This window comes from Oncorhynchus gorbuscha, linkage group LG20 (genome assembly GCF_021184085.1).
Source record: "Oncorhynchus gorbuscha isolate QuinsamMale2020 ecotype Even-year linkage group LG20, OgorEven_v1.0, whole genome shotgun sequence".
Lineage (NCBI taxonomy): Eukaryota > Metazoa > Chordata > Actinopteri > Salmoniformes > Salmonidae > Oncorhynchus > Oncorhynchus gorbuscha.
In genome coordinates this window covers 10,930,931-10,954,374 of record NC_060192.1, presented here as the reverse complement: position 1 = coordinate 10,954,374, position 23,444 = coordinate 10,930,931, and the positions used below count along the sequence as shown (strand labels likewise).

The following is a 23,444-nucleotide window of genomic DNA, read 5'->3' as shown; positions in this document are numbered from 1 at the left end:
GATGGTAATACACTGGGCTTTAATACCACTAGGACAATTCAAGTGAACTACATTCCCTGTAAAGCTGCCTAACTATATGAAACGGGGTAATGAGCTCGCTAGGCCTTCATGACCCAACGCTATGGTGCTGCTGATGGAATGAGTGCGTTGTATTTTTCCTCGTACCAACTACTACTCAAGAGTGATGTCAAAATATTTGCAGCAGGTTCATGGGGGAAGTTTGCCTCAGGAGTGATAGATAGCCTATATGTAAAACCTTCATATGCTTTGAGTGTGTAGCCTAGGAAAGGTGTTGGATTTTGGTTTAAGCAAAAACCATAGAGTAGTTCATTCCAATCTTAAAGAGGCTATTGTGTGTGCGTGCACCAAATAGTTACACAGTTAATATACCAAACATTAGGAGCACTAATATTGAGTTGTACCCCATTTTGCCCTCAAAACAGCTTAAATTTGTCGGGGCATGGACTCTACAAGGTGTCGAAAGCATTCCACAGGGATGCTGGCACATGTTGACTCCAATGATTCCCACAGTTGTGTCCAGTTGGCTGGATGTGCTTTGGGTGGTGGACCATTCTTGATACACACGGGAAACTGTTGAGCGTGATAAACCCAGCAGCGTTGCAGTTGTTGACACAAACCGGTGCACCTGCCAACAACTACCATACCGCATTCAGAGGCACTTCAATCTGTTGCCTTGCCCATTCACCCTCTGAATGGTCCACATACACATTGTCTCAATGTCTCAAGGCTTAAAATCTTTCTTTAACCTGTATCCTCCCCTTCATCTACACTGATTGAAGTGGATTTAAAATGTGATATCGATAAGGAATCATAGCTTTCACCTAGATTACATTTGTCAGTCTATGCCATGGAAAGAGCAGGTGTTTGTAATATGTTATATACTCAGTGTATAAAAGCTCAATTGCAAATAAAGACAGACAAGGCAAGTAATTAAAGTCAAGAGGAAAAACTCTTATGTTTATTTTGCTATGAATTTCACATTGTGAAAAAAATCTGTCACATGTACAAAACAATGTTGTAAAAAAATTAAATAAAATTTTACTTGGACATGAAAAAGAAATTAAAACAAACGCACATTGATAACAGTGCTTTTAAAGATGCATCCTGTCTGAATTTTACATCATTTTGGTGAATGCCTACAGCAAGCCTGCCGGGGAGAATACACTCTCATGTGACCAAGCTGAGTCTCGATAAAGGGGGAAGAGAGAAATGAGAGAGGTGGAAAAAAATGCCACTCAACAATTGTGTAAATTGGAGGGGCAGTCATTGTTGACCGTTGCCAGGGTAATTTGTTGTTCTAAAAGGATTATACTACGGGTGGGTCTAATCCTGAATGCTGATTGGTTAAAACCGCATTCCAGACAGTGTCTATTCCACAAATTACCACCTGCTAAATCTATGACGTTAAAATGCCTGTTTCATCTGACTGTGCAATCCACTGTCTCATCAGCCCAGCCAGGCAATTAATAAACTTGATCTCCACTAGAAAAAGCGTCTGGACATTATCTCACATTTATTTTCGACTAACATTTTGATTTCAACATTGGAGATTTGTATAAACCTTGCTGTCTGTCTCTCTGACATTTGCAACATTGTTTCAATATTCAAATTCGATCTCCTGCTGTCCCATAATAATGAATGAGTCGGGACGAGACAGACAGGCAGGCAGCGTTTCTCAGCCAGTCAAAATCCTGAATCAGCTGGCATAATTTTTGGCATATATACAAAAAAAAATTCAATTGAAGAAAGGTTAAACTAAACTCAGCTAATTTGCAGTCTTTCCAGCTTCCGGTTGAAGTGATTGTGTTACTGTAGCTGTATTGTTGGCTAGGTACTCTGAACAACAAGTGTCCTGATGAGGGAGCACATTTTCTATGCCAGGCGAAATCGTGCCTCATTAAGTTATTGTTATGGATGTATCCAAATAAATGTCACTAGGAAACAGCTTAAACAAATGTAAATGCAGCTACTTTGCTGTTATTCTGGCTGCACTTTTTGACATGACTGTAAATTACCCGTAGTTGGCTAGATAGCAAGCAAGGGGTAAGAACGTTGCCAGCCAGTATGGCAATGGAACATTTCGAACGAACGACTGGGTCTCGTCTCTAGCAACCATAGATTTGTGTCGGGACTATATCTTGTGGAAGGATTAAATAGTATGAATAAATTAATCAAAATAAAGTTGAATGAAAATGTGTCAATCATTATTTGAATATGTTGGTAACCTGTTGTATAAAAGTGATAATGCCCTCCAAGCCGGGGTTTGGAGGATATATTGTCCCTGTTTGCCGGCCCTTGACTTCATCAAGGGCCTAACAACACCCATGCCAATTTATCCTCCAAACCCCGGCTTGGAGGCCATGATCACTTAAGTAACCCGCTTGTCTGATTTGTGAGGCCAGTTGGGCAGTGTTCTGTGAACGGGTTGGTTAGGGGGTTGGCATCAAGGTGCTAATGAGTCTCCATAGAATTCCTCAAACGATTCCTGCTTTTGTAGGCCTGGGAGGTGGGCTATGAAGTGGGTAGCTCGCACAATCAAACAGGAATGTGGAATGTTGCCCATTTAGTTCTTAGGGGTTGAGGCGATTCACTGAATACAACCATTATACATCCTGGGAAAATCTATACAACTGTTAGCTTTTTTGTTGACATACATAATGATTTCATTGATGCTAAACTGTATATGCCAATGTTTTGGCCACCTAGACAGACAGACAAAAAGTCCAGAATTCCCTTTTTTGGTCTTAGGAACTCTCATATTTCTTCCCATACATCAGTGACACTATTGTGAAAAGCACTGCGGTGTCCGCCTGCCCTTATCAACACCAACACACCAAGATTACAGGATTCAACGAACCCATCTGCTTCCTCATCCCCCTCATTTTCACTCTCAAACTACACGGGAAGTATTCTGACTTGAGATCTACATGCTCAAATTGTCATGCAAGTCTCCCGTTGATATTAATAAATTATTTACAAGAAAGTCTGATTTACATACACTCATCTCAATTCAGAATATTTCATATTTGAGTGTGGGGACTTAAAGGGCCCAGGGACTCAGAGGGGACCTAGTGAGGGGACCTAGAGTAACGCCTGAAGGGGTTGAGCCCAGGGTAGATGTGACACAGTCAGTCCCCCAGCTGTTCCAAGGACAGCTGCCACCTTCACATTCCTCACATAACTGCACAGGGCCTGGCTAGCGGTGTCAGGGTCACAGGGTGTGTGTGTGTGTGTGTGTGTTTGTGTGTCACTGTGCTGATGTTCCTGACAGTTACTGCACGCCTCTGCCGCTAGCTTCGAACACGTACAAATTCTCACAGCCTGCTTGTTTTTGTCATTAACATTGTTGTTGTTGTTTTTCCTCTAGCAGTGTCTCTGTTGACTCAACAACAAGGCCATTTGGTGTAGCGCTTTAAGCCCCAGTTTGACCAGAGTCTGTTAGTTAAATGTAATCAAATTAAGCAGATATGCCTCATAGAAGTCAAGTCAACATTAATATGTGAGATATTACACTACCCACTTGCACTCTGGGTAATCTAAGCAACGTCCATCCTCCCCATGTTCATCCCTACTCTGACCCCTAACCCCTGACCTCTTAACCTCTGATCCGTACACCTCACTGGCCAAATGGTTGGAGGTGTTCATACAACCCCCCAACCCACTTTAAAAAGATAAGGTTCCACATTGGGAGAAACTGTGCAAAAAAAGCAGCCCAAATTAGATCAAAAATAGAGCAGCTTTAACTTGGGCCATGCATGATATACCCCGTTAAACGATAAACATTCATTCACTTACTAATTTATGAATGCAGGCAGAGAAACAATATATAGGATTAAGCATTATTTTACATAAACAAATAAAGTAAAGTCATTTTCTTATAAATGAAGACTTCTGAAACATAATACATTGCAGCAAGATCAGAAAATTAATATTTTCAGTTTCAGTTTGGGTGAGCAAATTGACAAGATTCTCTTGACCAGAGAATTTCATGACAAACGTATCACGTCACCATGACCATAGATGTTTTGAAGAATTTAGTATCACCGTTTAGGCAAAGCGGAAGATCAATCCATCAGTACTCCAACAAAACAATAATTCTCATTGGAATAACATCAGAACAATCTGTAAATAGTGTCCAAGACTAAACAGTATTTTGTGTAGTACTACTGAGCTTGAATGAGCATTTTCTTCTGTTCTGTGTTGCATTGTCCTTTACTGTTCTTGGATTTGTGTTATTTTGCATGGGGAGAGTGTAGTAGCCTACAGCCAAAATGTGCTTCCTTTGGGGTTCCTCACATAAATATTCATGTCACCCCCTCCGCCAACCCCCCTCTCAGGCTCAGCTGGTGCTGGCACCTAAAGTCCCAAGGACACGTAGTGACAGCTAGAGCCAGGTCTCACACAAAACTGCCAAACAGGAACTCCCAACGCCCATTACAATGTTTTAAAACCCAAACGCCCACTAGGTGATGGGGACGGGAAGAGGAAGGGAGGAGGTTCTCTCTCTCTTTTTCTCTCTCCTCTCTCCTCTTCTTTGGCAGGGCAGAAAGACTGGTGGCCAATAGAGCAATATAATCTCTCCCAGATGGAACGCAAGGAGTCTAATGTATCAGATACACAACGGAGGCAACTAACAGAACGGAAGAGTAAAGAGTGGAGGGGAGGGGAGGAGAGAGAGGGGATGTTGTTGTTCCTTCATTGTGCATATCCTGGATCAGTTTGTGGATCAGCTGGTTATAAACAAGCTGAAGAGTTTTGTCTTTGTCCTGTTCTCTGGTCTGGTCACACACATGCTGATCACTGACTCTCCATCACGCACATGTTGATCACTGACTCTCCACTCTCCTCTCTCCATATGTATCCTATGTCCAGCCAGGTATTCTTCATGCCATTATATTAAAGTCTCTGTGCAGAGGGTGTGTTTTTTTCCGTTTTCCCCCCCCCGTTTCATTTCACAGAATTATCAGAGTGAGAAGCGCAACGACATAGCAATACGACAAAGTCTTTCATGATTGAATGGAAAGAAATGCTGTGTGAGTGTGTGACTGACTGGTATGTTGATGGTTATTTTATGAAGGGCTGTGAAGCAACGGCGTCATTTGCCAATAGTACACTGGGATTAAGGAGTTGTTGTTATTTTACAGCACAAGCAGCAGTTTTTTGAGCGCATTTGCATGAACAATATCCTAACCTCCCTCTCAGAAACGATATGACGTCATTGACATTGTGACATCATTCTGTGTACAAGGACCACCCAGGAGCATTGATGGTTCTTTAAACATCTGTGTACTCACAGCATCATCAGGATGGATCAAGGTGTGTTTTCACACTCACACCATGGTTCAGGTCTATTTATGGATTATTTTTTTAAACATTTTTTTTGCACAGACAGGAAGTTCCAATCCAGTGGATGATGCAAAACAGGGAAATCTGAGGAAAAATAAGAGAGAGAAAAAAAGCATTAGACAAAGAACACGACAGAGGACTTGTGTGAATGAAAGCGGGAACGCAAACAGTGTTTAAGAGGTCATGGGAAGTATCTCTCCTTTCATGCCGGAAAAAAACAGGCAAAGTAAAATGAACACACTCCGTAAGAGTCACTAGTTCAGGGATGGAAAAATCACTCAGATAGGATCCGGATCCTATCTTCACTATTTTACCATAACCCCTCATTCATTTTTTTTCTCCCCTCAGCAAAAACAAAACAGACACTGCCTGCCCTGGCCTGGCATTTGCACCTGTTTCTCTACAGACGTGTGTCAGTGATATCAAGTATTAAAGCTAAAAGGCTAATTCTCTCCTCTGTAAACGTTATCCACTTTCCTCCCATTTCCTCCCCCAAAACAGTTAGGCTTTTATTTTTTTAACATTCCCCCAACTCTAAATCCAGCTAGATATTTCACATCTGACCAGCTTTGGTTCTGCATCTCATTCTGACCTTTTTGTTTTAAAAGCGCATATCTTTATTTTTCCAGCATTACGCCACCGATGATTTATAGCCTAGGGAACACTCCATATCAATTTGAAAGATATCCACCCCCTCCATCTGTCTCGCCTTCTTCCCTGTGGCCCTATCTAGAGGGCCGAGGGGGGAAGCCGGTCTTACAAATGACTGTGGTATCTAGAGGACACACAGGCACACATAACAGTAGCCCCCGTACATCCAGTACAAGCAGCCAAATTTTCCTCCCAGAAGAGGTTTCTAATTTATTCTTGAAGAAGCTCTAGGTATTCTAGCCCAGCGATGGGCAGATCTGCTTGGATGTCATAGCATAGCGAAGGAGGAATAACAATAAGCAAACATCTGTATCCTCTCCAACGCATCAGTGGAATGAGCAATCTGACTGATAAAAGAAACCTAATTTGAGATTTTTGGGGGATTCTATAAACTGGAGTTCGCTAGTCTTTACCAACCTTGGAAGTTACGAAATGGAACGATAACACATTTGATTTTATCAGTATTGGCACTCTTGCGAGACTAAAGCAGATCTCTGAATAAAAACATTGATTTGCTTGAAACCAGATTCCTTTGGGGCTTTAACCAACAGGAAGGAATATGCCTAAGAAAGGGAAGGGAGGAAGAGAGAGGGCAAAGTAGAGTTGAGTCCCTGTGAAAAGTGTTGAGTAGAGACCCTTCTCTCCTCTCTTCTTCCCCCTCTCCTCCCCTCCCACTATTTGGTAGACAGTAATATATCACTATTACTGTGTCTCTGTGCAGTCAACACTTACACTACCTCAGTGACTGACTGCCATCTAAAATAATTGTACAACCAAAATCAGTCGTTTTGCATTGGTCTAGAGAGGTTTAAAGCCTTCACTACAGTCTCTGTTTCAGAGAAACCTTGGAAGTTACGAAATGGAACGATAACACATTTGATTTTATCAGTATTGGCACTCTTGCGAGACTAAAGCAGATCTCTGAATAAAAACATTGATTTGCTTGAAACCAGATTCCTTTGGGGCTTTAACCAACAGGAAGGAATATGCCTAAGAAAGGGAAGGGAGGAAGAGAGAGGGCAAAGTAGAGTTGAGTCCCTGTGAAAAGTGTTGAGTAGAGACCCTTCTCTCCTCTCTTCTTCCCCCTCTCCTCCCCTCCCACTATTTGGTAGACAGTAATATATCACTATTACTGTGTCTCTGTGCAGTCAACACTTACACTACCTCAGTGACTGACTGCCATCTAAAATAATTGTACAACCAAAATCAGTCGTTTTGCATTGGTCTAGAGAGGTTTAAAGCCTTCACTACAGTCTCTGTTTCAGAGATGAGTCACTGAAGAAAAAGGACCCCTTCTAAGTCAGGGAGCATTTCATCCAAGGAGAGCAGAGAGGAGAGGCACATCAGCATCCCAGACAGAGCGGTGAGGCTGCTCCTAGCCGCTCCCTGGCATTACCAAACAGGAGACTGGAGCATGCTGGACAGCTGCAGCCCAATCATACTTCTCCTCTCCTCTCTTTTTCTCTATCTCTCTCTTTCTCTGTCCCTCTCTCTCTCTCTCTCTGTCTGTCTCTCTCACTCTTTCCTGTTTCTCTCGCCATCTCTTTGGCTCCCATCTCTTATGAGCTGAGAGCACGCAGCCATTTCACAAAATGTTTGCGAAATAAGGTCTGTCAAATGTGTGTATGCATGCATGTGTGTGCACGACTGCCTGTTTGCGTGTGTGCATGTCTGCCTTTATGCATTCGTGTAGGAGTGTGAAAGCAAGTCGGACTATGACACCAGGGTCTCCAGTGTTCAGAATGAGCAGGGTTGCCAATGGTCTATGCACTACATCCGTCTGGCCTGATTATCTTCACTGAGGCCGAGAGAGGTTACTATATGGGCGTACAAATTGACACAGGGGAGAAGTGGGGAAGACTGAGGCTGCTCAGGCCAACAGTGAACACTCACCTCCAGGTTAGGCACTTATATTTGTCAGGGCATGGTATATGTGTGTGGGCTGTGTGTTTTTCTCATCTGTATGGCTGTGCAGACGTGTTTTCTCTAAAAGACAGGCGCCAAAGCCTTACTCCTTCCCCACTCCTCCCTACGACCACCCTGTGTCTTCTCATCTCAGTAACCCCAGACAGCAACTGAAGAGCCTCTCTCTCTCTCTCTCACACCATAAACCCATAAAAAGGAGGCGATTGAGAGTGGATTAGCCTCAGCAGGCTGTGGTAGCCTGCCTGGCTGCATGTAGATTGTTTAATTGGCCTCCCCTCCGCTCACTCCCCTCAGACAAATTTCCCCCACAGGGACAATAAAAGTATTCTGTTTCAATTACCCCTCTGTCCCTCCTCCCTCACTCCAACCCTGCGGCCTCAAAACTCACTTAACCTACCCATACGAACCCCTATCCCCTATTCTAGCCCTCCCACCCCTCTCTCTACATGGTCCCACATGCACACGCACAAACACAAAGGGATGTCCAGCTATGGTGAAATATGTGGTGGGATGCATTTAGTTTATCCCTGTATCTGTGGTTTTCCGTGGTATCGACAGACACAACCACTCAAAAAACACTCAGTACTCAGACAATGGTTCCAGCTTTGCTGCTGAATCACTGAGCAATCACCTACTGGCATCATGGGAGAGATGTGTCTGTCATGGAGTAGATTCTCCTGAAATGTAACTGTACATACATATCATGTCAAACATACATACTGTATGTGGAAAATATATCTATCCATTACATGCTGTATTTGTGTTGGCTCTGCCTACACATTATTTTAGTAGTGCCAGACAGAGAGTCAGCAAGCCACACATACTGTCTGCTCGGGGCTGAAAACCAGACGACAAGACTAGGAAATAAATAAAGAAGTCAAATAGCAGCGGCTGCTTGGTTAGTATTCAAAGCATGCAGTTCAGCCATGGCCAAATTCTCGTGGCAATATAATTAGTCTATCAATAGTCAATTTGTCCTTGATTCAATCAGGATATTTGTCCTTGTAAAAGAGAGACAGCTACTGAATGAAAACAGCTGGGAATTGAAGTTACAGTATGTGAATGTTCCAAAACACAGCCCTAATAGATATATGACTGTGTTTATAAGAAAAACTGACAACAAGAAACTCATGCACTCAGCTCGGCTTTGAAACTCTCCGGTTTGGATTCTCCAGAATATCACTTATACATTATATATTCCATCTCTCTCCACCACAGTAACAAACAGACAACAACACAGAGAGCGAGAGAGACGGAGAGACTTTTTCTCCATACCTCATGGGAGGGGGGTTGGGATGGAGGTGTCAGGCTATCCCAGGATCCCTTGCAGCTCAGGCAGGGAGATGTTTCCAGGTGCTGACGAAGGCTGTTGGGATGAGGGAGTAGGGTACGGTAGTTATGCTGTTCCACGCGTCCAGCGTCGGATCATAACAGTCCAGAGTCTTACACCGCTGCGTGCCAAAGTAGCCCCCCACCACGTACAGTTTGTTACCTGACGCCACGGCCTGGCAGCTCATTCTCTTGGCTGTCACGTCTCCCACTTTAGTCCACTGGTACGTATCGCTGCTGAACTTATAGGCCGAACACGCTGAGAACTCTGTGTCCCCACCCATCACAAATATCTGGTTTCCAAGGACAGCAGCGGCGGTGTAGCGCCAGGGCTGTGGGCAGGAGGCGGGCACCGTCCAGCGGTTCTCCTGCGGGTCATAGCACTGCACCTTGGGTAGTTTGTCGTGGGTGACGCTGGTGCCTCCGAAGGCAAAGAGTTTCAGCTTTACGCTGACCACCGCTGCGTTGCTCACACCCTCCCTCAGCGGCGCCACCATGGTCCATTTATTGGCCCCGGGGTCGAACTGCTCCACCTGTTTCAGGGACACTGAGGGCGAGGCGGGGAGGCAGCCAGTGCCGGCCGTGTGTCCTCCAACTACGTAGAGGCAGTGTTTCAGCTCGGCCGAGCCGTGGCCAAAGCGAGCGATGAGCATGGGCGCCGCCTTGGACCACTCCTCGTGCAAGGTGTCGTAGACCCACACGTCTTTGGACACACCGTTCTCTGAGCCCCTCCCGCCAGTCACATAGACATTACAGCCGATGGCGCAGGCGCTGAACTCCTTCCTCGGGCTGGGGATGTCTGCCTTGGGGATGATCTCCTTGGCCTTCTGGTCCACCAGGTACAGCTTGTCACACATAAAGGTCTGTCCTCCCAGCAGGAACAGGGCGTGGCTGGTCTTCCTGGGCCGGGCGCAGGGGCTTTTCACCACACCATCGTTCTGAAGGATCTTCAGCTTGCAGTGGATAGCCTCATCCACCAGCTCCTTGCTCTTCAACTGGTCATTGATCAGCTCCTCTGTGGACACATTCTCCATGAGGAAGATGGCAGGGAGTAGAGCCAGGCGGACGGTCTGCAGCAGTTCAGGCAGGTTGCAGTGCCTCCTCTCCAAGTCGTAGTTGACCCAGTTGAGGGCAGCCTCGTAAACCAGCCTCTCATCCTCTGTCTCCAGTTCCTCGTGGGACAGGAGCTGCACCACCATGTCTTTGGGAAGCTGGAGGAAATCCTCTGTCTTGCAGATGGTGGGAAAGTTGCTGAGGCACATGCCCCAGGAGAGCTCAGACAGCTTCGTACACTGGTGGGCGTCGGAAAGCAGCAGCATGCCCAGGCAGTTGGACGGGTGCAGGTTCCTCTCCAGGAACTCGGCGCAGGCGTCTCGAATGTCCTGGAACTCCAGCATGTCCCCGGCCTCAAGGAGGGACTCTGCATTCTCCTCATTGATGACAACCCGGGATGTGTAAGCATAGTCTAATAAGAGCTCCAGGACCTCCGGGTGGATAGAGTCCCTGAAGTCCACCTCGCTGGCCTGGCTCTCCTTCAGCCCGCCAGAGAACATGGCCTGTCAGAGAACAAAGAGGATCGGAAACCAAGAGCGTTAGCTAATTAGTTTGTAAACCTTTTTGCCCAGCTAGGATGAACATGCATGTTTTCTTATGGGAAATGCTAATGGTTCCCTCTCTTGGTAATAAGTGTATTTACCTCAAAGTAGCGGCTGCAGGCAGCCAGCACAGCACGGTGGCAGGGGAAGGAGCGACTCCCGGCATGGAGGAGGACGTCGGTGAAGAGACGCTGTTGCCGCAGCGTGTTCAGGTGCATGAGGACGCTGTCGGCATATGATGACTTGTGGAACAGGTAGATGTTCATGGAGCCGGTGCTGGCACGCGACTTGCGGTTCTCGTGGACGCAGACAGACATTTTCATTGAATCCTGGGAAATAGAAGAAAAAACAGAAATTGGATTTAGAATACATAACGTATCATAACAAAGTAAAACACACAGCCATTGGCATGAGTGATTCACAAAATGAAAACCAGTAGCCCATATATACCCAATAATACGTAAACAGAAAAATGCATGATAAGATATTAAAAGCATGGGGACATAGGGACTTTGAACTGTAGATTTTTTTGACCAGAAAACCAGAATACAAATGAAAGCTAGTCCAAGTTAAACCCTGTTAGAGTGCCTAACTCATCTCTACACAGTCCTAGGGAAGAGTACTGAGTCACCATCTCAGTCTCAGGGTGCTTCCCAATTGGCACCCTATACATTATATAGCGATAGGGGCCCTTGTCAAAAGAATGCACTATATAGGGAATAGAGTGCCATTTGGGATGCAGGCTCAGTCACATTTTGATTCCGGGGACAGGTGTCTGATGTGATCAATATCAGCAGGGTCGCTCACTGGGCTAGGACAGGCTGGTCTCAGACAAGACTTAACACAGTAAACAAAAATCCAGAACACTCAAATACATTTGGTATCGTTACATAAGACAGAAGGTTACTTAAGGGAAAATTAAATGAGGGTGGTGGGTCAGGGTGGATGGGTAGCTGTATAAAGCGAAAGTATAGCAACCCAAAGCTTGCGTGTTCGAATATCATTACTGACAACTTTAGCAACATTGCAACAACTTTTTAGATACCTTGTAAGGGTTGGCTAGGGGGAGAAAACTTTCTAAAGTAAACAGCAAGGCATGTACACCCCTAGAGTTCCTTAAGGAACAGATGCTAGCCAATGGTTCATATTTGCACCTTCGATTAGTTGAGGGGTTCTAGGAGGAACCTTTTTGGTTCAATGTAGCACTGGGTTCCTGGAGGAACACTGGAGTGGAAGCGTGGATTAGTAAGAGTGTGGCTTTTTTTGGTGCCCCGTTAGAGTAAATGTCAGTCCTGTTCATCTGTTCTGTTGTATTGTCATCACATGTTAAAGTTGCTAGAAAAAAAAAATGTCTCAAGTGATTCCATACATTGAAACTATTACTGAACAAAAATGTAAACGCAACATGTAACGTTTTGGTCCCATGTTTCATGTTCTGAAATATTTTTTAAAATCCCAGAAATGTTCCATACGCACATATATTAGACTGTGTGCATCCACTGCACACTCCATTGTGTTGATCATGATGGTGATCTAGTCGGAAAAAAAGCTTACTTCTCTAAAATGTGTGAGCACCAAATTTGTTTATATCCCATTTCTCCTTTGCCAAGATAATACATCCACCTGACAGGTGTAGCATATCAAGAAGCTAATTAAATAGCATGATCTTTACACAGGTGCACCTTGTGATGGGGACAATGAAAGGTCCACTTTAAAATGTGCAGTTTTGTCACACAACACAATGCCACAGATGTCTCAAGTTGAGGGAGTATGCAATTGGCATGCTGACTGCAGGAATTTCTACCAGAGCTGTTGCCAGAGAAATTAATGTTAATTTCTCTACCATAAGATCCATCCAATGCCGTTTTATAGAATTTGGAAGTACTGGCCTCACAACCGCAGACCACGTGTAACCATGCCAGCCCAGTACCTCCACATCCGGCTTCTTCACCTGCAATACCCCATAATGACAAAGCGAACACAGGTGGTAAGAAATGTTTGCAAATGCATAAAAATAAAATCCCTTACTTACATAAGTTTTCAGACCTGAAAACGTATGTATGAGACTCAAAATTGAGCTCAGGTGCATCCTGTTTTGATTGATCATCCTTGAGATGTTTCTACAACTTGATTGGAGTCCACCTGTGGTAAATTCAATTGATTGGACATGATTTGGAAAGGCACACACCTGTCGATATAAGGTCCCACAGTTGACAGTGTATGTCAGAGCAAAAACCAAGCCATGAGGTCGAAGGGATTGTCCGTAGCGCTCCGAGAGAGGATTGTGTCGAGTGGCCTCACACAGTGGCCTTCATCATTCTTAAATGGAAGAAGTTTGGAACCAAAAAGACTCTTCCTAAAGCTGGCCACCCAAGCCAAACTGAGCAATCGGGGGAGAAGGGCCTTGGTCAGGGAGGTGACTCTGACAGTGCTCAATCTCCTCTGTGGAGATGGGAGAACCTTCCAGAACGACAACCATCTCTGCAACACTCCACCAATCAGGCCTTTATGGTAGAGTGGCCAGACAGAAGCCACTCCTCAGTAAAAGGCACATGACAGCCTGCTTGGAGTTTTCCTAAAGGCACCTAAAGGACTCTCAGACCATGAGAAACAAGATTCTCTGGTCTGATGAAACCAAGATTGAACTCTTTGGCATGGATGCCAAGCAACACGTCTGGAGAAAACCTGGCACCATCTTTACGGTGAAGCATGGTGGTGGCAGCATCATGCTGTGGGCATGTTTTTAAGCAGCAGGGACTGGGAGACTAGTCAGGATCGAGGGAAAGATTAACGGAGCAAAGTACAGTGAGGTCCTTGATGAAAACCTGCACCAGAGTGCTCAGGACCTCAGACTGGGGCGAAGGTTCACCTTCCAACAACGACCGTAAGCACACAGCCAAGACAACGCAGGATTGACTTTGGGACAAGTCTCTGAATGTCCTTGAGAGGCCCAGCCAGAGCCCAGAATTGAACTCTATCAAAAATCGCTGGAGACACTCCCCATCCAACCTGATAGAGCTTGAGATGATCTGCAGAGAAGAATGGGAGAAACTCCCCAGATACAGGTGTACTAAGCTTGTAGAGTCAAATTCCAAGAAGCCTCGAGGCGGTTATCACTGCCAAAGGTGCTTTAACAAAGTACTGAGTAAAGGGTCTGAATACTTACGTAAAGTGATTTTTTTTTTGGCACACATTTCTAAAAACCTGTTTTTGCTTTGTCATTTTGGGGTATTGTGTGTGTAGAAAAAAACGATTGATTCCTGTCATGCAGGTGAAGGAGGACCCAAACGCGACTTAACAGAAACAGAGTTTATTAATGCTCAAAACCGAATAACTGAAATCCTCTAGATAGTAGAGGGGAAAACAACTGGAGAAGCGGCCACAGACTGCAGGTCGCTGAAGGGTAGGCGCAGGCCGTAGTCAACTGAGACACCTGCTCACACGCAGCGTCTGAAGAAGGCACAAAACACGACAGGACAGGGTGATACACAATCACGGCAAAAAACACGACAGGACAGGGCGAAACGCAATTACAGCATGGAATACAAAACAAGGAACCGATGGAACAGGAACGGATAACAAAGGAATAAATAGGGAGTCTAATCAGGGGAAAGGATCGGGAACAGGTGTGGGAAGGCTAAATGATGATTAGGGGAATAGGAACAGCTGGGAGCAGGAACGGAACGATAGAGAGAAGAGAGAGCGAGAGAGTGAGAGAGGGAGGGGGAGAGAGAGGGCTAGAAGGAGGGAAAGAACCAAATAAGACCAGCAGAGGGAAACGAATAGCATGGGAAGCACAGGGACAAGACAAGATAATAAATGACAAACATGACAGTACCCCCCCCACTCACCGAGCGCCTCCTGGCGCACTCGAGGAGGAATCCTGGCGGCAACGGAGGAAATCATCGATGAGCGAACGGTCCAGCACGTCCCGAGACGGAACCCAACTCCTCTCCTCAGGACCGTAACCCTCCCAATCCACTAGGTATTGGTGACCCCGTCCCCGAGAACGCATGTCCATAATTTTATGTACCTTGTAAATAGGTGCGCTCTCGACAAGGACGGGAGGGGGGGGAGGGAAGACGAACGGGGGTGCGAAGAAAGGGCTTAACACAGGAGACATGGAAGACAGGATGGACGCGACGAAGATGTCGCGGAAGAAGCAGTCGCACAGCGACAGGATTGACGACCTGGGAGACACGGAACGGACCAATGAACCGCGGAGTCAACTTACGAGAAGCTGTCGTAAGAGGAAGGTTGCGAGTGGAAAGCCACACTCTCTGGCCGCAACAATACCTTGGACTCTTAATCCTGCGTTTATTGGCGGCTCTCACCGTCTGTGCCCTGTAACGGCAAAGTGCAGACCTCACCCTCCTCCAGGTGCGCTCACAACGTTGGACAAACGCTTGAGCGGAGGGAACGCTGGACTCGGCAAGCTGGGATGAGAACAGAGGAGGCTGGTAACCCAGACTACTCTGAAACGGAGATAACCCGGTAGCAGACGAAGGAAGCGAATTGTGAGCGTATTCTGCCCAGGGGAGCTGTTCTGCCCAAGACGCAGGGTTCCTGAAAGAAAGGCTGCGTAGTATGCGACCAATCGTCTGATTGGCCCTCTCTGCTTGACCGTTAGACTGGGGATGAAACCCGGAAGAGAGACTGACGGACGCACCAATCAAACGACAGAACTCCCTCCAAAACTGTGACGTGAATTGCGGACCTCTGTCTGAAACGGCGTCTAACGGGAGGCCATGAATTCTGAATACATTCTCAATAATGATTTGTGCCGTCTCCTTAGCGGAAGGAAGTTTAGCGAGGGAATGAAATGTGCCGCCTTAGAGAACCTATCGACAACCGTCAGAATCACAGTCTTCCCCGCAGACAAAGGCAGACCGGTAATGAAGTCTAAGGCAATGTGAGACCATGGTCGAGAAGGAATGGGGAGCGGTCTGAGACGACCGGCAGGAGGAGAGTTACCCGACTTAGTCTGCGCGCAGTCCGAACAGGCAGCCACGAAACGGCGCGTGTCACGCTCCTGAGTCGGCCACCAAAAGCGCTGGCGAATAGACGCAAGAGTGCCTCGAACACCGGGATGACCCGCTAACTTGGCAGAGTGAGCCCACTGAAGAACAGCCAGACGAGTGGAAACAGGAACGAAAAGGAGGTTACTAGGACAAGCGCGCGGCGACGCAGTGTGCGTGAGTGCTTGCTTAACCTGTCTTTCAATTCCCCAGACTGTTAACCCGACAACACGCCCATAAGGAAGAATCCCCTCGGGATCAGTAGAAGCCACAGAAGAACTAAACAGACGGGATAAGGCATCAGGCTTGGTGTTCTTGCTACCCGGACGGTAAGAAATCACAAACTCGAAACGAGCGAAAAACAACGCCCAACGAGCTTGACGGGCATTAAGTCGTTTGGCAGAACGGATGTACTCAAGGTTCTTATGGTCTGTCCAAACGACAAAAGGAACGGTCGCCCTCCAACCACTGTCGCCATTCGCCTAGGGCTAAGCGGATGGCGAGCAGTTCACGGTTACCCACATCATAGTTGCGCTCAGATGGCGACAGGCGATGAGAAAAATAAGCGCAAGGATGAACCTTATCGTCAGACTGGGAGCGCTGGGATAGAATGGCTCCCACGCCTACCTCTGAAGCGCCAACCTCGACAATGAATTGTCTAGTGACGTCAGGAGTAACGAGGATAGGAGCGGACGTAAAACGTTCTTTTAGAAGATCAAAAGCTCCTGGGCGGAACCGGACCACTTAAAACACGTCTTGACAGAAGTAAGAGCTGTGAGAGGGGCAGCAACTTGACCGAAATTACGAATGAAACGCCGATAGAAATTAGCGAAACCTAAGAAGCGCTGCAACTCGACACGTGACCTTGGAACGGGCCAATCACTGACAGCTTGGACCTTAGCGGAATCCATCTGAATGCCTTCAGCGGAAATAACGGAACCGAGAAAAGTAACGGAGGAGACATGAAAAGAGCACTTCTCAGCCTTTACGTAGAGACAATTCTCTAAAAGGCGCTGTAGAACACGTCGAACGTGCTGAACATGAATCTCATCCTTAACCACTGCGTGGAGTCCCTCCAGAAAACGAGCGAGCAGCGCCGGCTCGTTCCACTCACTAGAGGCAGCAAGAGTGCGAAACTCAATGGAATAATCCGTTATGGACCGTTCACCTTGGCATAAGGAAGCCAGGGCCCTAGAAGCCTCCTCACCAAAAACTGAACGGTCAAAAACCCGAATCATCTCCTCCTTAAAGTTCTGGAATCTGTTAGAGCAATCAGCCCTTGCCTCCCAGATAGCTGTGCCCCATTCTCGAGCCCGGCCAGTAAGGAGTGAAATGACGAAAGCAACCCGAGCTCTCTCTCTAGAGTATGTGTGGGGTTGGAGAGAGAACACAATCTCACACTGCGTGAGAAAGGAGCGGCACTCAGTGGGCTGCCCGGAGTAGCAAGGTGGGTTATTAACCCTGGGTTCAGGAGGCTCGGCAGGCCAGGGAGTAACAGGTGGCACGAGACGTAGACTCTGGAACTGTCCAGAGAGGTCGGAACCTGAGCGGCCAGGTTCTCCACGGCATGACGAGCAGCAGACAATTCCTGCTCGTGTCTGCCGAGCATGGCTCCTTGGATCTCGACGGCAGTGTAACGAGCGTCTGAAGTCGCTGGGTCCATTCTTTGATCGGTTCCTTCTGTCATGCAGGTGAAGGAGGACCCAAACGCGACTTAACAGAAACAGAGTTTATTAATGCTCAAAACCGAATAACTGAAATCCTCTAGATAGTAGAGGGGAAAACAACTGGAGAAGCGGCCACAGACTGCAGGTCGCTTCGGGTAGGCGCAGGCCGTAGTCAACTGAGACACCTGCTCACACGCAGCGTCTGAAGAAGGCACAAAACACGACAGGACAGGGTGATACACAATCACGGCAAAAAACACGACAGGACAGGGCGAAACGCAATTACAGCATGGAATACAAAACAAGGAACCGATGGAACAGGAACGGATAACAAAGGAATAAATAGGGAGTCTAATCAGGGGAAAGGATCGGGAACAGGTGTGGGAAGGCTAAATGATGATTAGGGGAATAGGAACAGCTGGGAGCAGGAACGGAACGATAGAGAGAAGAGAGAGCGAGAGAGTGAGAGAGGGAGGGGGAGAGAGAGGGCTAGAAGGAGGGAAAGAACCAAATAAGACCAGCAGAGGGAAACGAATAGCATGGGAAGCACAGGGACAAGACAAGATAATAAATGACAAACATGACAGATTCCATTTCAGAATAAGGCTGTAACGTAATAACATTTGGAAAAAGTCAAGGGGTCTGAATACTTTCTGAATGCACTGTATGCCCTTCTTTGAAGTTTGACGTCACAGATGTGAGTTTTATGGAAGAAGGCACAAAATGTCACTGTCTTCCGTTGATAGATACAGACAGGTGCAGAAAATGGCCAGTCGCGATTAAAAGACTGGAAATATGAACAAAACACCACTACATCCAATCTTGCAAATCGATGTGTTTAGTAAGCACTTAATTGATGATGACTATGAAAAGATATACAATCAGAAACGATGGTAAACAAAACACAGAAGAAAATTCAAAGACAGAACTGTACCTTCTGTATTCCCATGGATTGGATCTGTCGCCGTGCCAAAATACAGAGGCGCTTTTGAGAAGAGAAAGCGTCAAAGCGAGCGTGCGGAAGTTTGTAGTCTAGTCATCGCAGTTCGAGTTGATCTTATAGTGTTGTAGTATAGGCGCTGTACTGGTTAGCATATGTTGAGGAGATAATACACAGTAATTGTGTCACCTTACATCGTAATAGAGAGTGCATTTTGTCATGTCATATTGCAGAATGGACAGAATAAAAATGAAAGGTGTTGTTGCATTTTAAAACATTTTACTACAGTGGGCTTAATCAGGGTCACACAGAATGTTTATTGGTAGTCTTAAACAAATCTACTTTGAAACAAAAACATACACCTTACACACATGGTTGTGGCCTTTAAAAAAAACACCTGCATCATGTCAGATGTAGAGTTGAAATGTATTACACTGAGAACTTGAATCCCAATATTACACTTTATATACAGGGATGTCCTTGCCCCATCGCGCACTAGGGACTCTTGAGGCGGGCCGGGTGCAGTGCACGCTGACACGGTCGTCTTTCCTCCAACACATTGGTTTGGCTGGCTTTCGGGTTAACTAAAGTGGGCATTGTGTCAAGAAGCAGTGCGGCTTGGTTGGGTTGTGTTACGGAGCACGCACGGTTCTCGATCTTCGCCTCTCCCGAGTCCGTACAGGAGTTGCAGCGATGAGATAAGACTGTAACTACCAATTGGATAGTTGGTCAAAGTAAAATTAATATAATGAAAATTATAAAAAGCATTTTTTTTCCCATAATTAATATTTATGTAAAAAAATATAAACAAAATGAAAATCTGCAGTTTCTATGTCAAACTGTTGTTTAAATTATATTTTATATATTTAAAAAAAGTGTATTTTCTAAATACAATTTTAAAAAGTAAAATGAAAATAATAAAGAACATTTTTTTTGTTGAAAATACATTTTTATATATATAAAATATAATTTAAAAAACTGTTTGACAGAAACTGCTGATTTTCCTTTTTTTTTTTTTTTTTTTTTACATAAATATGAATTATGAAATTGTAAAACATATGAATAAAATTCCAGCCATGAGGCCAAAGAGGGCAGCCATGAGGCTTTGGTCATTGACTGCAGGAAAGGGCAATTGACTTAGTATCAGGTCTACTATTTTTTTAAATAATAATAATCACCAATGTCTGATGTGTTGGCTAGCCATGGTTCATTTGCATGACAACATTTCATGTTTTTAACAACTGTATAGCCTTGCGGGAAATACATGGTCCTAGGAACCACCAGGGGTAGGACTATTTGGTTGCATGTAGTCTGGTCTATTGTGTATTCGTAACCCCCACCTCCACCTGTCCTAACAATATAATTACTTTGAGCCCCATTGCCATAGAACATATATTACAGATTATAAACATCTGTGGCACTCCGGTAGTTTTCTTCCTCACTCAAATATTTTGTCGTCAGACATGTTTGTAGGTGGCTGTTTACTTCGTATAACTAATCTGTAATGCTAAGCTACTGTTTTCACTTCTTCCCCATTAAAGTTGAACACAGACAGTTTTGTAGCTTCAACAAAGCTAAAAGAGGTGTATGAGTTCCTCAAAAACCTGTGCTAATCCCAAAATTGGATCAGTTACCACTTTATTGCGAGTGGCGCAGTGGTCTAAGGTACTGCATCTCAGTGCAAGAGGTGTCACTACAGTCCCTGATTTGAATCCAGGCTATATGACATCTGACCGTTATTGGGAATCCCATAGTGCGGCGCACAATTGGCCCAGCGTTGTCCGGGTTTGGCCAGGGTAGGTGGTCATTGTAAATAAGAATGTGTTCTTAACTGACTTGCCTAGTTAAATAAAGGTGAAATAAAATATTAGCAATGTTAATATGAATATTATATTTAAGAATATGTCATATGCATAAATATTCAAGGACATTTTTATTTGCAGAGATTAATGCCAACGGGTGGCCAAAATGAACTATCTGAAAGCCACACCTCCAATAAACTGCGCCTCCAATCTGGTATCCAATCAAAAATATATTATTAAAAAGGTTCAAAATTGAACCCCTCCCTCACAAAAAAAGATCCCAGTTTGAACCTTTATACAGGGTTTCCTCAAACATCCTTTTCAGAAGGGTTTCCTCAAAGATTCTGCCAGTGTGGCAACACAAAAGGTTCTTCCAGGCACCTTTACTTCTCAGAGTGTAGGCTATATCCTATAACTGTTCAATCGCTGCAGGAGAAATTAACCCTGTCACCGGGCAAGATGTCAACAATACCCGTCTGGGTAAACTGCCACCATATGCTCATCTGCAGTGTATATTAAATATAATCTGTCCTAATTGTCATGTAACCGATATAATCAGCGCGGTCCCCAACCGGGTGTCACCATCTCTGCACGAGAGGTTAATTGTGTTTAAGCCCAACGCTCAATGGGACTAAAATTGTGGTCCTTACCGAATTTAACCAAATTAGTAACATAAATGACACATCAGCAGCTATGTTGGAGCCATATCGAACCTGGTGCCCCTATTAATACGGTTACACCGGGAGCAGCTGTAATAGGGCACGCGGAGAGACCACGTAGAACAGACCGGGTGCAATCAATGATAAGAGAACACAATATAAAGGGTATCCTAAAATGCAAGGATTACATTTGCAAGGGATGATTTCTTCTGTTTACAAATAGCCAATAGCCTCATTTGGTGTGTTGTCTAGATGGGACTGGCAATCAAATATTGTATTTAAACGACATAGCCTGCATAGTCTAAAACTCCTCGTAGCTTATGCCCTAACAATAGCACATTTTATATGATCACAATCCTTGCTTTGTCTTTCTTCTCTCCTTGAGTTAGGCTAGAATACATGCAGCCTAGAATAATAACATGATAATGCAAACGTTAAACAAAATAAAGTTCCCTATGAATATTGCCCTCTAAACTGTTATAATTTGGCATCTGATCTCATATAGACCTGTGTATGATGAATTGCTTTAAATATCTTGCTGCAAAATGCATTAAAACAACGTGTCTTTAGGCTATGTTCATAAATTACGCGTTTCCCCAAAATAAGGCACAATAATGATGGAGCTTCTCCATGAATTCTGAAGTCCACGACGCCACATCTCAATGGATAATGAGAGAATGAGAATATGCTCAGCTACTCCATGCATGGATATAAATCATAACAATAATGACAATTAACAATTCGCTAATGTGGAAAATACAAGTAGGCTATGTGCCATTACATACCTCCTTAGGTGGGAGTTCAATTTTGTCCGCTTTATCCCTCGAACATGCCACTGCTGTAAAAGTAGCCACGATGCTGGTTCAAGCAAGCCACTTGTGCTTGTGAGTATGCGCGTCTTGTGTTCCTCGGTAAGGAATAGCTATATTTGGGGAGGACCTAGACACTATTTCTATCCCTATCGAAATATCAATGGACTCGAATCATCCAAATGTTTAGTTCAGTGATTAGATCTCCAGTTCTAAATTCAGCGTTCTGTCCAGGTTAAAATTAGGACCAATAAATACAGAATAAGGAGAAGGATTTGCGCTAGCAAGCCTGACTCCAGACGTGCGTCTGATCCTATAGCAGTTCTATGTCGCTAGTTAGTGCATGTCGTGCGCTCGGTGAGTCGGGTCTTCCCTAGGTAAAGTCAATGGGGTGTGTTTATAGTGAGAAAGGGGGAGGACCATCCTCGTGTCGAAGAAGCGAGTGGGAGGGGTATGCAAAATAGCTTAGTGTTGTGGTGGGAACAGCAAGAGGTAGAGACGATGGATTGAGAACGCAAGACCTGAAGATCGGGCCCTCTGTTGATCAGAAGGCAAGGTGGAGGTAATAAAACAGTAAACTAGTGTGAAAGCCAGTGAGAGAGCCCAACTGCCGACTCACATCCAAGAGTGTGAATATTTACTCATCTGCAGAACTTTATTACAAACGGAAGTTGGACAGACGAATTGGATCGTGATCAATGAGTAGGGCTATACTAGCACTTCTCATGGCTCCAATCGTAAGCATTGGCTCATTCCACATCCAACGCTGAACCGAAGCTCTTTCTTAACCTTTATAAGAGTTGTTTGAGATACGTTTTTAGAAACATTTGGAGCTTATTAACCTTCATATCTGCAAGAAAGAATTTAAAATAAAATAAAACGTGTTGTAACTGAAAAATACTTTTGGTTGCTGTTAAAGCAAGTTGAAACCGTGTAGAGTATATGTATATTTAGCATTTGTGAACTGATTTGGATGTTATATGAAAGAAGAGGGCTTTATGTTTCTAGAACCATACCATAACTTAGAATCAATTCATGTTTAGATGGAGTATGTGGCTGTTTTGGCTTCCAGGACCTGTTTGTTTCTGAACAGTAACAAGTAAGGTCCTTGGATGTTAAGGGTCGGCTCCACGGCTACACTCCTTAACAGTACATTATTGGGACAGCTCTATACACTCTGTAATGTAGGCTTTTATGTGCTTATATTTTTTGCATCATATTCTACTGGATAAAATGCACCAGATATTATTTACATGAGGCTTCATTTGAATTCCAGGAAGTCCATTTCCATACATTTTTTATAACTTCCTCATGGAGTATTGATGCGTTTCATCATCAACATTTTGTATGCAGGGCCTAGTGGCTTGTGCCATCATACATTCCTAATAGCCACTCCAGCACAGGTGTAATCTCGGTTAACCCAGAATTGAAGTCTTGTGTAATTGGTCAGCTCCTCAATTTAGCACACTGAATCTGTTCATGAAAGATTAGCACAGGCGTGGGATTGCAAATATTCACCTGCACTTTGCTATGTCGATCTTTGGTTGGGTCCTTTGCACATAGCAGCAAATATAAAATAATGGCAAGAATTCCATACGGATAAGTTTAATTACCGTAGGCACATATCAAAGGTGTACACGGTGAGGACGATAAGAATAACGCTTTTTTTCATATAGGCCTC

The 23,444-nt window shown here is 44.8% G+C and overlaps 1 protein-coding gene across 1 annotated transcript; it reads right to left on the bottom strand.

The window, feature by feature from the left end:
* Positions 1 to 948: 948 nt before the first annotated feature.
* Positions 949 to 22,116, bottom strand: LOC124007233 (ectoderm-neural cortex protein 1). Its single transcript, XM_046317649.1, has 4 exons — positions 21,740 to 22,116; positions 10,970 to 11,197; positions 9,220 to 10,829; positions 949 to 5,451 (listed from the first exon to the last, which is right to left on the bottom strand). The coding sequence occupies exons 2-3, from the start codon at positions 11,189 to 11,191 to the stop codon at positions 9,276 to 9,278; spliced, it is 1,776 nt and encodes a 591-aa protein (XP_046173605.1). The 5' UTR covers positions 11,192 to 11,197; positions 21,740 to 22,116; the 3' UTR covers positions 949 to 5,451; positions 9,220 to 9,275.
* Between the last annotated feature and the right edge of the window lie 1,328 nt (positions 22,117 to 23,444).